Below are 14,220 nucleotides of genomic sequence, written 5' to 3' on the forward strand. Positions count from 1 at the left end.
ATCCACCACTGACATTAGTTTAAACCTGCAAGTTACCCAGGCCCCACGTTGCAGAGGATGGTGAAATCCCCCCAGGGTCTCTCCCAATCTGACCAAGGGGAAAATTCCTTCCTGACCCCAAACATAGTGATCAGTTAGACCCTGAGCATGTGGGCGAGACCCACCAGCCAGACACCCAGGAAAGAATTCTCTGTAGTAACTCAAACTAACCTTTTCCTTCTGCCTCAGGTAATGGCTTGAGGTTCAGCATGGCATCCCGAGCCGTTCCCCTCCCAATCTGATTTGTCCAAGGCCAGTCAGTTTATAAATAATGAAGACATGAAAAATCACTGGAAGCAACAGCCTACTGTGCACCCTCCCAAGGGGTTGTGTGACTCCAACAGCTGCACTGAGACGGGGGACTCAGCTATGCAGATGTTTAAGCAGCATTTACTGCAGTGATGCATTAGTGACCTCACTAGGAGGAACCATAGTTGACGGGTGACAGCATAGGGACCCAAGAGACCTGGTGCTATCTGCCTCTGTCATTGATTGGCTTTGTGTGAAACCTTGGGGCAAGTTACTAGGGCCCAGCTCCTCACAGGTATCTAGGCACCTAATTCTTATGGGAGTTAGGCACCTATATGTCTTTGAGGAGCTGGGCCATCGCCACACTGTACCTCAGTTTTCCCATCTGTAAAATGGAACGGATGCTGCTAATACTAGATGATCTCCACCATGCCCGTGCGTGAAGAGTTCTCAGATCTGGGGGTCCTGGAGTGCGGCATGGGGGAGAGCCACATGCTTGGCCTCATATCCCCTCCCTGCAGAATCACCCCTGCCAGGGGTTTTTGCAGCCTGGTGGGGCAGAGCAGGCCACCCCTGACTCCTGCTGACGTCTGAGCAGCTCTTTAGCACGGAGATGCTGCTGCTTGAAAAAGCCGTGCAGGAGTTGTGTGCAGCAAAGCACCCAGACCAGACTCCCCTGTCTGTGCAGGATTTGGGACACCTCCTCCCCTGATCACCATAACTGGGGGGCACTATCCCAGCTCCCAAGGGGACCTAAGAGGTTTGATCTGAATATAGCAGCAGGGATTAAAAATTTGCTTCTGCTTCACCTCCTGCCTGGTGAGGGTCCAGGCTGGGCGAATGGTGCCATCTAGTGTTAACTGTAGTGAATTAAAGGTTACTGCTGTACTATACCATTAGAAATATCCCAGGGTAATATCCTCTCTGGTCTTCTTGTTTAGTGTTCATGGATGCTTTTTAATTAAACTTATCAAGGAAATTCTCTGACAAAAGCTCCACTGAGGTGGAGATCAGGCTGAGACGGGAGATCAGTAATTTAGGGTAAACGATATTACGTTGCGGGTTATCAACAGGCTTTGAACCCAGCCCCATCACATGCAGAGACCGCACAGACCTCGTCCACTGAACTAAGACAGTGGAGATCCTGAAAGGGGTGTGGCAGTGGGTGCACAGTGGAGGCCTGGGGGGATTTGTTGAGTGCGGGGGACCAATCTCTCCCCTCCACGTATTCTGTCCCTGCACCCACGGGCATATTCACTCAGCCCTCCCCACTGCAGGTCCCTGCTGGCCATTTACTCAGCCACCCTCTTCTCATCTCCAGCTGGGATGTTTTCCTAAAAGATCGGCTGTAGGAATTATTTGGGGCAGTTCTCTGGCCTGTGTGATACAGGAGGTCAGAGATGGTCCCGTCTGGCTTTATAAATTGCCACCCTCCCCCAAGTATTCAGCAACCTCCCCTTGTCCCCTGCCCCCCTCCTTTGGTCTCCCCCCCATCCCTTGTCCCCTGCCCCCTCTTTCATCTCCTTCCTCCCCTTCTCCAAAGTCACCAGAGTCAATTTTGCAGCATCCTGGGGGGGGGGGACTTAATCTCCCAGCAATCCCTGTGCCTGTGTCCTGTCACTCCCTGCCCCTTCAGAGAGAGGATCTACCCCGCCCTAGAAAGAACTAGCACTAGGGTGACCAGATGTCCCAATCGTATAGGGACAGCCCTGCTATTCGGGGCTTTGTCTTATACAGGCACCTAGTACCCCTAGTGCCTGTCACCCTAACTAGCTCCCACAGCCCCTGTGCCTGCATCTCCCCTCATGACCTCAGAGAGGCTGCCCTACCCTAGAGAAAATGCCATTGATCCCATCACTTCTGGGGTGGAGCACCTGCTTGGCAGGCTTGTGGCTGAATGTGAGGGGGGTGCTCCCAGGGATGGGGAGCAGAACTGTGCGGGGCAGAGAAAGCGGGACTGGAGGGGTTACTAGTCCACCATCTGGCCGGCTTGTGCAGTGGGGGGGCTGAGAGCCATTGAGCCAAACAGTAAACCAGGGGTAGGCAGCCTATGGCACACATGCCAAAGGCGGTACACAAGCTGATTTTCAGTAGCACTCACACTGTCCGGGTCCTGGCCACTGGTCCGGGGGGCTCTGCATTTTAATTTAATTTTAAATGAAGCTGCTTAAACATTTTAAAAATCTTATTTACATTACATACAACAATAGTTTGGTTATATATTATAGAGTTATAGAAAGAGACCTTCTAAAAACATTAAAATTATTACTGGCACACGAAACCTTAAATCAGAGTGAATAAATGAAGACTCGGCACAGCACTTCTGAAAGGTTGCCCACCCCTGCAGTAAACCCTGCATATGATGGAAACCACTTCAAGCCAGGGGGTGCAGCAGTGCCCCTAGTTCCAGCACCTGTGCTGGCCAGACAGGCAGTGGAGTGCCACGCCTGTTAGAACTGACCTTTTCATCACCTTCTGCTTGCAGACCTCAAAGCACAACCAGCAGATTGCAAATTTACACATATTTGCATAACGATACAGAGAAGGCAGAAAGAAGGCTGCAGTGAGAAGTGAAACCCCACAGCCCCTATGGTCTTTACTCTGTCCCCCCTCAGCTATTTCAGCCCTTAGAAACCCCCTGCTCCCCAAACATACCCTCCTCTCCTTGGGCAGCACCAGCAGGCTCTCTGCTCCACTCTCCCACGGAGCATTGGGAAGGGGAGGCTGGATGCTGGGGGAGTCTGAGGCCAGCCTGCTGTGTGTGGAAGAGGTACTTTGGCCAATGGGGTGCTGACGGGCGGGCATCCATAGAGGGCAGAATTCCAGCGGCGGTCACTGGCGCAGGGTAGATAAAGCAACCGTAAACACCAAACGGGCAGGCAGCAGCTGGAGGATTACAAGAGAGGTCCTGCCAGTAGAGGGCACGTTATAAGATCATAAGAACATAAGAATGGCCAGACTGGTCAGAGTAATGGTCCAGCTAGCCCAGTATCCAGTCTTCCAACAGTGGCCGGTGCCAGGTGCTGCAGAGGGAATGAACAGAACAGTATCGAGTGCTCCATCCCATCGCCCAGTCCCAGGATCTGGCAGTCAGGGGTTTAGGGGCCCTCAGAGTATGGGGCTGTGTCTCTGCCCATCCTGGCTAATAGCCATTGACCGACTTGCTGAAGTGCTTCACAACACCAGGAATATTTCACTACAGAGTTAACTTGGGCAATGGAGTCTCACAAGAAACTTTTCGGTGGCCTCACAATGCGGCCACCAACTCTCGCTTGTGGCTGCTTGGACAATGTTTCCTAACACACTTAATCAACTTCAGGAAAAATAAATAAATCTTCACGTAGCCATGTCCAGACCGTAATTTTGTTTTATTGCAGCCTCAATAATAAAAATACTGTACAGTTTTCTCTGTTCGTTACGGGACCTAAACAGAATAGAAACAAATAATGTGCTTTGCACGTTCTGGTCTTTTTGCTGTGGTTTCTTTTGCATCTTTTGGTTGCTTTTTTTTAAAAAAAGGACTTGCTAGCTCGTAAGTCGCTTTCTGTGAAAAGTGATGCTTGTCAACACTGCTTGCCCCCCCCCGCAATCACCCGGCACGAAAGGCCACTGGTGGCCCCATGTGGCTATGGTGGCCGCATTTTAGAAACACACACTGCAAAGCCCTACCTGAGTTCCTGGCTCCTCACCGGGGTGGCACTCCCCATCCATGTGTCACCAGGACTTCCGGGCATACAGCCTATGGGCCCTCGTGCCACAGGGAGATGAGCCGCTCGCTGATTCTGTCCCACTGAACTGTGGGAGAATGTATCTGTCCTTCTGGGCACACGGTGGGGTGTGTGTCTGACGGAACCCTAATCCTAGGGAGGGAAGCCATACCCATAGGAACCCTAACCCTAGCTCAAAGTGCCCTACCCATAGGAACCCTACACCTAGCTCCAAGTGCCCTACTCTTAGGAACCCTAAATCTGGGGCGGGAAGACCTACCCATAGGAACCCAAAACCTAGCTCAAAGTGCCCTACCCATAGGAACCCTAACCCTAACCCCAAGTTCCCTTCACATCAGAACCCTAACCCTAGCTCCAAGTGCCCTACACTTAGGAACAATAAACCTAACTCCAAGTGCCCTACCCATAGGAACCCTAACTCTAACCCCAAGTGCCCTACACTTAGGAACACTAAACCTAACTCTAAGTGCCCTACCCATAGGAACCCTAACCCTAGCTCCAAGTGCCCTACCCATAGGAACACTAATCCTAGCTTCAAGTGCCCTACCTTTAGGAACCCTAAATCTGGGGAGGGAAGCCTTACCCATAGGAACCTTAACCCTTACCCCAAGTTCTCTTCACATCGGAACCCTAACCCTGGCTCCAAGTGCCCTGCCTATAGGAACCCTAACCCTAGCTCCAAGTGCCCTACACTTAGGAACCCTAACCTTAGCTCCAAGTGCCCTACACTTAGGAACCCTAACCCTAGCTCCAAGTGCCCTACACTTAGGAATCCTAACCCAAGTGCGGGAAGCCCTACCCACTGGAACCCTAAAAGTAGCACCAAGTGCCCTACCCTTAGGAACCCGAAACCTAGGGCGGGAAGCCCTACCCATAGGAACCCTAAAGCTAGCTGCAAGTACACTACCCATAGGAACCCTAACCCTAGATCCAACGGCCCTACCCATAGGAACCCTAACACTAGCTCCAAGATACCTAACCATGGGAACCCTAACCCTAGATCCAAATTCCCTACCCATAGGAACCCTAACCCAGATCCAAGTGTTCTACCCTTAGGAACCCTAACCCTCGGTCGGGAAACCCGACCCATAGAAACCGTAAACCTAGTTGCAAATGCCCTACCCATAGAAACTCTAATCCTAGCTCCAAGGGCCCTAAGGTTAGGATCCCTAACCCTAGATCCAAGTGCCCTACCCATAGGAAACCTAAGCTTAGGGCAGGGTGCCCTACCCATAGGAAACCTAACCCTAGCTGCAGGTGACCTACTCTTAGGAACCTTAACCCTAGCTCCAAGTGCCCTACGCTTAAGAACTCTAACCATAGGGCAGAATGCCCTACCCATAGGAACCCTAACCCTAGCTCCTAGAGCCCTACTCATAGGATCCCTAACCCTAGCTCCAAGTTCCCTACCCATAGGAACCCTAACCCAAGCTCCAAGTGCCCTACCCATAGGAACACTAATCCTAGGGCGGAAAGCCATACCAATAGGAACTCTGACCCTAGCTCCAAGTGCCCGACCTATAGGAACCCTAACCTTAGCTCCAAGTGCCCTACCCATAGGAACCCTAACCCTAGCTCCAAGTGCCCTACCCATAGGAACCCTAACCCTAGGGCGGGAAGCCCTACCCACAGGATCCCTAACCCTAGTTCCAAATGTCCTACCCATAGGAACCCTAACCCTAGGGGGGGTTCCCTACCCTTAGGAACCCTAACCCTAGCTCCCAGTGCCCTACCCATAGGATCCCTAACGATAGGGCGGGCAGCCTTTCCCATAGGAACCCTAACTCTAGTTCCAAGTTTCCTACCCTTAGGAACCCTAACCCTAGGGCTGAAAGCCCTACCCATAGGAACCCTAAAAGTAGCTCTAAGTGCCCTACCCATAGGAACCCTCAACTTAGGATGGGAAGCCCTACCCATAGAAACCCTAACCTAGCTACAAAAGTCCTAACCTTAGGAACACTAACCCTAGCTCCAAGTGCCCTACCCATAGAACCCCTAACCCTAGCTCCAAGTGCCCTACCCATAGAACCCCTAACCCTAGCTCCAAGTGCCCTACCTTTAGGAACCCTAACCCTGAGACAGGATGCCTTAGCCATAGGAACCCTGAGCTAAGCTCCAAGCGCCCTACCGACAGGAACCCTAACTTTAGCTCTAAGTGCCCTACCCTTAGGTACCCTAACATTAGGGCAGGAAGCCCTACCCATAGGAACCCTCACCCTAGCTCCAAGTGCCCTACCTTTAGCAACCCGAACCCTAGGGCAGGAAGCCCTACCCATAGGAACCCTCACCCTAGCTCCAAGTGCCCTACCCTTAGCAACCCGAACCCTAGGGCGGGAAGCTCTACCCATAGGCACCCTAACCGTAGCTCCAAGCGCCCTACCCTTCTGTAGGGCGGGGGGGGGGGAGGGAATTGTTGGACGGCATTGGAGGACTGTCAGTACTTGAGTGATTTAACTTTTGTCCTCACTGCAAAGTAGGAGGGTTCCCAGCCAGTGAAAGCAGCACCTGGGCTCTAAGCCAGGGTCAGCCAGCCTGGGTATAAGCCCCCTTCCCCCAAGCACTCAGGAGAGAAGGATTTGTGTGTGGACAGGACGGGGTTGGGGCAACACCTGGGCGCGAGGCTGGGCTAATGCTACAGTGAAGACAGACCCAAAGCTCATACGAAGTGGGGCCGGGGTGTGTGTGGGGCAGATGGGACCGGCCGCTTGGAGCACACACACACAACTGTCCCATCTCCTGGGCACGGAGGCATCAGCTGGTAGCAGGGAAAGATGAAGCACCAGGACTAAGGCCTGGAGGGGCTGATTCCTGCCCCAAGCACAGCTCCCCCTCTTTGAACTAACCCATCTCAGTCTCCCCCAAACATCACTGCTCCTCTTCCTACTACCCCAGGTGGTCACAGCAGTATGGGAGGCCTCTGGGATACAGGGCGGCAGGCGATACCATGGGGTGTGTGTGGGTAGGTGGAGCAGGCAAGTCCTGGGAGAAGGGATGGGAGCATGCATGGGCGGGGGGTCAGGGAGAGATCGCTATGTTGGAGTTCCTCCAGATTCACACTCCCCTCTGGTCAGGCCTTCCTGCATTCAAGCCCAGCTCTCAGACTTCTGCAAACATCACGAGAGGCCTTGCAAAAATAGAAACAGTTCCTCTTGGTCAAGGCTGGTGGACAGAGTGCTGTGCTTGGACTCAGGAGACCTGGCGTCTATTCCTGGCTCCGCCACAGGTCTGCTGGGGGACCTTAGGTAAGTCACTGCCTCTCTCTGTGCCTCAGTTTCCCCAGCAGTACAAGGGAGCTAACACTACTAACCTCCTTTGAAAGGGCTTTGAGATCTATGGAGAAGGTGAGCTAATTATTAGATTTCCACCTTGTTGCAAACAGCATAAGACCCCGAGAAAAGGAAAGAGCATAATTTATCAGTGCCGAAAAAGAGTCCGGTCTTTAGCGCACATGGAGTAGCCCAGCCAGTGAGGCCCTGCTCCACAAAGATACTTGGGCATTGTGACACTGAGCCTGCAAACATCTGTCTAGAAACTCACAGGAACACCCCTGGGCTCTGCAAAGCCTGAGCTGGGCACCTTGGGGCCCCGTGTGATAGATGGGTGCCTGCGAATGCGAGCCAAAAAAGCCAGCCGCCGAAGCTAGCCCATGGGAGATGCCAAGGAGAGGGATATGTCCCAAGCCCCGTCCCCTCTATCGCGGCTTGCAATCCACAAACTGGGGACGACAGGCATCAGCCTCCTATCAGGCTTCCCTCTCCCCCCAGCGCCTCCAGCCCACCCTGCTGACTGGGGTGGGAGGGGGCAGGAGGCACTGGGGGAAGCAGTGAGGAGGAGGGGGTGTGCTCAGAGGAGGGGTCGGGAAGAGGTGGGGCAGGGGTGGGGCCTTGGGGAAGAGGTGGAGTGGGGGCGGGGCCTGGGGAGCACCCCCTGGCACATTAGAAAGTCGGCCCTTACGCCCCCTAATATATATGCAGTAGACATGCTCGGAGGCTGCCTAACACCACACAAAACAGCAACCAGGAGGCAAAGGCAGCTTGCCCTCCCTTACAACCTTTAGCTCAGTGGTTAGGGCACTCACCTGGGACACACCTCCTCCTCCCCCAATTCAAGTCTCCTCTCTGCCTGATGAGGAGAAGGGATCTGCTACCTCTCAGGTGAGGCCCCTTAGCACTGGGCTAGAGCAATTCTTGCTGCTTCTCCGGCCCAATTAATAGTGGGTTATTCAGTTATTTAGTTAGAGTGGAACAACTTAATCGGAGCACTTGTGGGCGACCTGCAGCAGAATCTCTCACACTACCTGTGTGGGCTCAGCTCCTACCGACCACCCGCAGAGACTCCCGCTCCCAGTTTTCATGGATGTCAGGTCAGAAAAACAGGAACGAGGCAAAAGTTTTAGCCAACTCACTAGGAGAGTTTTGCCACCTTGTTTCTCCACAAAAACGACTCATCAACGGAAGGGCTGAGGGGTCTGCGCTGAGACGTTTTCAAACCATTCGGAGAAAAATAACAAAGCCCATTTTCCAGATCCTGGAGGCGACATTTGCACGGGAAGAACAATGCAAATTCGGAGTAATTATTTTCCCAGCTTCAGTCTGTGTCTCCTACTTTACTAGGGGTGAGACTCATGAAGATAAATCAAAACATGTGGCCCATCAAAAATCATCTGACGATATAGGATGAACATCCATTCACAGTCAACCCAGCATACAAAAGAAAGCAAAATTCTCCCTTTATTGATCTGCTAATTTGGGGCAGTCCAAGCTCTGTATTAGTCATGACAAATCCCCACATCTGTTGAGCCAGTGATTTTGGAGCATCCCAGTCAAGCAGGGCTATATGACCTGACTTGCCTGAAAATAAACTCCCCTCCCCAAAGGAAAATTGGCTCTCAGCACTTCAGTGAAATACTCCCCGTGACTTTTCCCCCAGGCAGTCAGATAACAGCAATACACGCAGACGGTTCTGTGGCACCGGGTTCCCAAGGGTGTCACTTTCTCGCCTAGACCCGTGTTATTCTGGAGGTAGCGTTGTTAGAATTCTCTGCTGAATACACATCCAAATCCCCTGTGGGGCCCACATGGTTTGGCCGAGCAGTTCAGCATAATGCTTAGCCGCTCAGACGTATCGAAAGGAGACTGTACCTGAGCTATCATGCGGGAACGGCTGGATTCCTTGCTCCACACCCTCCAGCAAAATCTAGATACAGAATCGTCTTCTTTGAGGTAACTGTGCAGTCTCAGACGAGCATCCCCATGGTGTTGGTCCCAGGGTTTGTACTAAGGTGGGAACCACCATCTTGGAGGCAAGAGTTCCTATATCACTGCGGGGGGCCCTGCGGAAATCAGTCGTTAACCATGGCTGAGATTAACCGTGGCTGAAATTCCTGGGGATTTCGGCTCCCTCATTTCTGCTTTCCCCACAGCTCCAGGGTCAGGATTCAGTGTGCAATAGCAACAACATATGAGTGCTATGTGCTGAGTCACACGGTCAAAGTCACCGCTGCTATAAGTGAGGACAACATTATTCTTACTTACTACTTGTACTCTTCCTGTCCTGCTGTGCTAGGAGCTGTACAAATGTGTAACAAAGAGCTGGTCCCTGCTCCAAAGAGCTTACAATCTTAACTTGCGACAGAAATCAGTGCAGGTGACTTCTGCGGACAATGCGACGTTGCTCCAGGTCACAGACAGCAGCAGAGCAGCAGAGTCACGCAGCGAGGGAAAGGAAACCGGAAGGGAGTCGAAGCACTTGGTAAAGTGGCAGCTTCAGCAGAATGGCACAACACGTAGCCGCCCAGCAGCCATCTGGCATTAACTCCGCCCCCACCCACCCAACTTTAAATACAAGCGTAATTGACAACGCCTGGGTCTGGGAATCCAAACAACGCTTGTGTCATAGTTTCTGCATCATGCTTGGCTGTTGAAGAGCTGTCCATCTGCTCCACATCTGGCCTGCAGCTGTCCCTCCCAGTTGGCAAGGGGAGCCAGTGCTCACCGGGCAGGGCCTGGTTTCTGTTTATCAGAAGATGAGGTTGGATGAATTCATTCACGCCTATCTCTGCTCCACCCGTCCGGGCAGCCTGCGGACCGAGGCTCACTCAGATCTTCTTCACGTAATTCCCAGGGAAGAGCCCTTCTTTGCCATGAAGCCGACCTTTCCACCATCCAGACGGATCTGGAAAAAAGTGACGGGATCATTAGTATTCAGTGCAGGGTATGAGCAATGCCACTGGCGTGGTATTTGTGCCCTGCAACCTCAGGCTTATTGGATGGGGTGTGCGAGAGAGAGGGAGCTGGGTACAGGTGTGTGTTTCGTTGGTAGGCTTTATGGCAGAATTGTACACGTACCCAAGGTTTGCCATAGCAAGCCTACATAGGTCCAGCCCAAACCCAGAGCATAGCTCAGTTGCTGCCTGGCTGAGAGCAGTCTTTTTAAGGATTGTTACTCATCCCTTTTTAGGAAGGGGTTAGAAACTATTTGTCCAATTTAACCTTAAGTGCCAAGATTACCACCCCGGCAAAACCATATGACAAAATCCTATGGCTTGTATTGAAGTGCTCTGGCCTGGGTTATGCAGGAAGTCAGAAGACAGGGTAGTATCAATCCCTTCTGGCCTTAGAAATCGATGAGTGAAATGATCTCCAAACAGATCGCTTGCCAGCCAGGTACAGAAATACAACTGCACACATCATCAACAACGCCTCCCAGCGGCTCGCAGGGAGCAAAGAAAGGCCTCTGAGGCTATGAGCAGACTCCCCGGGGAAGTCAGATTGTCCTTGGTAGTTCACACTTCCCCAACATCGTGTGTTAATTCCACGACCACAACACGGGAAAGATGATTGTACATGACAATTCAGCAGGTGGATTTTCCTCGGTCAGAGGCAGGAAGCCAGGGTTGCTCTGCTTGTCCTCTGAGGGTCCCACTCCTGAACAAGTGAATAGGCATTCAATATGGCTGGTATGAAGGGCAGCGGGGACCCTGAGACGGAAATCCTCCCTGATGGCTGCACCCGATGGCTCCATTAAATTTTTCAGCTTCTGCAAACAGGTTCCGTGCTTCTGCGAAGTTCTTCGGTCTTGATTCTTCATTTTGGTTCTTTAGTCTTTTTGTCCGTCTGAGGCACTCATCTGCAGGTGACCCATATCCTCCACCGTAACCCAGTTTAACGATATTTTGTTGGCTGCTGTGTCCACGTTCCTTTACCTAGACAGCAGTCTCTCACGTGATTGTGAGGTGAAGCAGCTAATTCTCAGGCCAATGCTTTGGTGGGAGGAGAGGAAGCCTTTGGAACGTGCCCAACATAAGGATCCAACCCACGCCATGTGGTGGGTGTCTCTTCTGCTTTATGACTGTGCAGCGAAAGGCGAAGTGCCGGTGCTGCATTAACCTGCCAGGCACACACAGATATACTGAGGATAAACCAGCCGGACGGTACAACGAATAACGTGTTGCTCATGAGAGCACAAGTGGCTGGCACTGAAGTCCTGATGGCAGAGGACAATCGAGATGAAATGTTCCTAAGGGGCTTATTGAGAGGTTCTTAAGCAACTAAGCCATGGAAAAGGCTCCCAGAGAGTCTGAGAACCATACAAAGCCACTAGAGCGGGTAGCCAAAAAGGGTGTCATGTCCCATCGCCCTGAGAAAAGGCCACACGGGACAGGGAAGCGGGTGTCCCAGCTAGCCGACAGAGCCACGTCCCTCATGCCAAGACCACCTGCGTTGAGCAAACAGCACCGAGCAGGATCCCGCGCTCTTTGGACGTCCCTGCTGATGGCTTGTGTGTAGCCCAGACCCAGGGCAGGAGTGACCTCTGAAGAAACGAGGACGAGGCCAATCAGCCCCAGAGACACCTTCTGACCCCCTGGCAGCCCAGCTTGCAGAGGCGGAAGGAGGCTACAGCAAGGCAGGGCTGCTGTGTCCATAGACTCCTCTCCTTTCCTTACACCCCTCCGCCTGCTAGGCTGCACTGCCAGCCCCTGCTCAGGTGTATGACGGGCGGGGGGAGGGGGAACGCAGCAGGTACCTCATACATACCTTCCAGCAGGATGTCAATGACGTCACCGATGTTGAAGCTGAGCTCATCCACGTCCTGCCCAATGTACTGATACAGCGCTTGGCAGCGCGGGCCGGTGACCTTGGGCTGGGGCTTGGGACGTCTCGCCGGAGGGGGCCGCTGGTTGATGCTTCTTTTCCTCTGCATGCTGGAGGAGCAAAGAACAAAAGGCCCCTGTTCAGCGCGAGCCGTGCAGGGGTCGTGCAGCAGCAGAACGCGACGGGAACAGGGCAGTGGGGACCCAGCACGGAGAGCAGGCTCCCTTTCCCTTCCAAGGGCAGGAGGGTCACAAGCTCCTGTGGGTGGATTTCCCAGACCCCCCGGCCCCCCAAACCTGACCCCGAGCATTCCAACAGGGACAGAGGCTTTCCAGAGGGACACACAGGTTAGAGCGCTCTTTGTTTATTCCCTAGTGCCACTGTCTGGACTTTCCCCCCAGGTCTCCCATTCCCGGGCTGCATGGGCGCTGGTAGGGTCACCGCCCGGGGGGTAGAGCTGCAGGGGAGAAGGATGTGACAGAAACTCTCTGTCTAAACAGCCTCTTCCTCTTGGCTCCTCTCTGCAATGTCACACAGCCCGGTGCTGGAGCGGTGCTGCTGATCTCCCCCACTGTGATGAATGGGCAGGCTGCGCTGTGTCCCGGCTGGATGCAGCAGGAGGGAACTGATTAGAAAAAGGAGAGCAAATGTCCCAACTCCAAGGTGAGGGAGAACCCTGGGAGTGGCATTGGCAGCACGCAGTCTCTCTAACCGGCTGGCGCAGAAAGGCCCGACTTTCGCAACACCTACCCTGCCACCCCTTGGTCGGGCACATTCAGGAACTCCAAGTTTTGCTCTGAGGGGGGTCTCGCCCTGGTCCTGCGGCTCACGCCCTGCTTAGGCAGCATGGCAGCAGGAGGCCCCTGTGCCTGTTTCTGGGTCCTGGTGTACAACTGCTCCCGCTGCCGGTTGTCATTACGGGGGAACTGGGCAGTGCCGTTCCTGCAGGTCCCTGAAAGAACCACCGGACGGGGATCAATTACCCTGTAATACTTCACATCCACCCATTCAGCCGGTGTCATCTGCAGCCTTATGTAGCCCATTTCCCAGGCAGGGAATCTGAGTCAGTGGCCAAGCCAGGACTAGATTCCGGTTGTCCTGATTCCCAATCCAGGGGCTCCTGGCCATTGGGCCCGCTGCCTTTTCCATCTGAAAAGGTAAAGCCAGGACTAGATGACCTCCTGAGGTCTCTTCCAACCCTAATCTTCTCTGATTCCATTCTTTGACTTGGAACTTGGATTAACCCCTCCGTGGACACCCAGTGCACTTCTGAAATGGGGGTGGGGGGCTCTGCTGACGTGCCTTTGCCCAATCTGGACCCTTTAATGTGAACTTTGGGGCTGAATCCACATCACTGGAGGCAGCCCTCTTGTTCTCCACCAAAGAGGAACAATTCCAGGCAAACTGCCACCTCTGACCTGGGCTCCGTAGGGCGGAGATGGGAGCTCAGCGTCCGTAACCACAGCCTGGCCCCTCCACGGAGACTGGCACCAGGCCTGCCAGCCAGAACCAGCTGAGACAGTTTTTTTTTGTGACAGGGATACCTGCTCAACAGGGGCTGGTCTGAGAACTAGCCACTCATTTCACACGTGCCACTGAAGAGCCGTCAGATGGCGGCAACTTTGGGTGCCAAGAAGCAAAACTTCTCTATCCCTGTCTCAGTCCCTGGAGCCATTCATTCCTGCGCCCACCCCCCACTGAAGGTTTGCCAGGGGATGGCCCCTGAGCACCCCCAGGTGGCTGGTAGCCCCGAGGGGTCAGGTTCTCAGGGTGCAGGGGACCTTGCATAAAGCCACAAGCCCTGATGTCCCAGCTGGAATGGACACAGCTTCACAGCCCTGGACGGTAACTTCCAGCTGGGCTACAGGACCCCCCGTCTCCTTGGGGGTTCTGGGGTCGCCTTCGACTCAGCAGGCTTCCCAGAGTGCGGCTTGGCTCTCACATGGCCCCTGAGGCAGGGCCCCCCTTTGGCTCTATCCACCTCACCTCTTGGGGCTTGTGGGGCATTTCTGGAAGGCGCCGGTTGCTTGTGGTGGCCTCTGCTCTTCTGGATTCCTTTCTTAGTGGGCTCTGTTGGGACAAAAGAGAGCAGGGTGGATGGGGGCTGGACC

General features: G+C 53.6%; 1 protein-coding gene across 1 annotated transcript in view; it reads right to left on the reverse strand.

Annotated features, from left to right (window-relative positions):
• Nucleotides 1-8,721: 8,721 nt before the first annotated feature.
• MYO1F (myosin IF) overlaps nt 8,722-14,220 on the reverse strand; it is a 48,439-nt gene continuing 42,940 nt past the window's right edge. Inside the window, exons 26-29 of the mRNA XM_030540097.1 lie at nt 14,096-14,179; nt 12,860-13,061; nt 12,053-12,219; nt 8,722-10,190 (exon numbers count right to left, since the gene is read on the reverse strand). Coding sequence (XP_030395957.1) covers nt 10,114-10,190; nt 12,053-12,219; nt 12,860-13,061; nt 14,096-14,179 — 530 coding nt within the window. The 3' untranslated portion in view covers nt 8,722-10,113. The remainder of the gene's footprint in view (nt 10,191-12,052; nt 12,220-12,859; nt 13,062-14,095; nt 14,180-14,220) is intronic.

Source organism: Gopherus evgoodei, chromosome 22 (assembly GCF_007399415.2).
Source record: "Gopherus evgoodei ecotype Sinaloan lineage chromosome 22, rGopEvg1_v1.p, whole genome shotgun sequence".
Taxonomy (NCBI): Eukaryota; Metazoa; Chordata; order Testudines; family Testudinidae; genus Gopherus; species Gopherus evgoodei.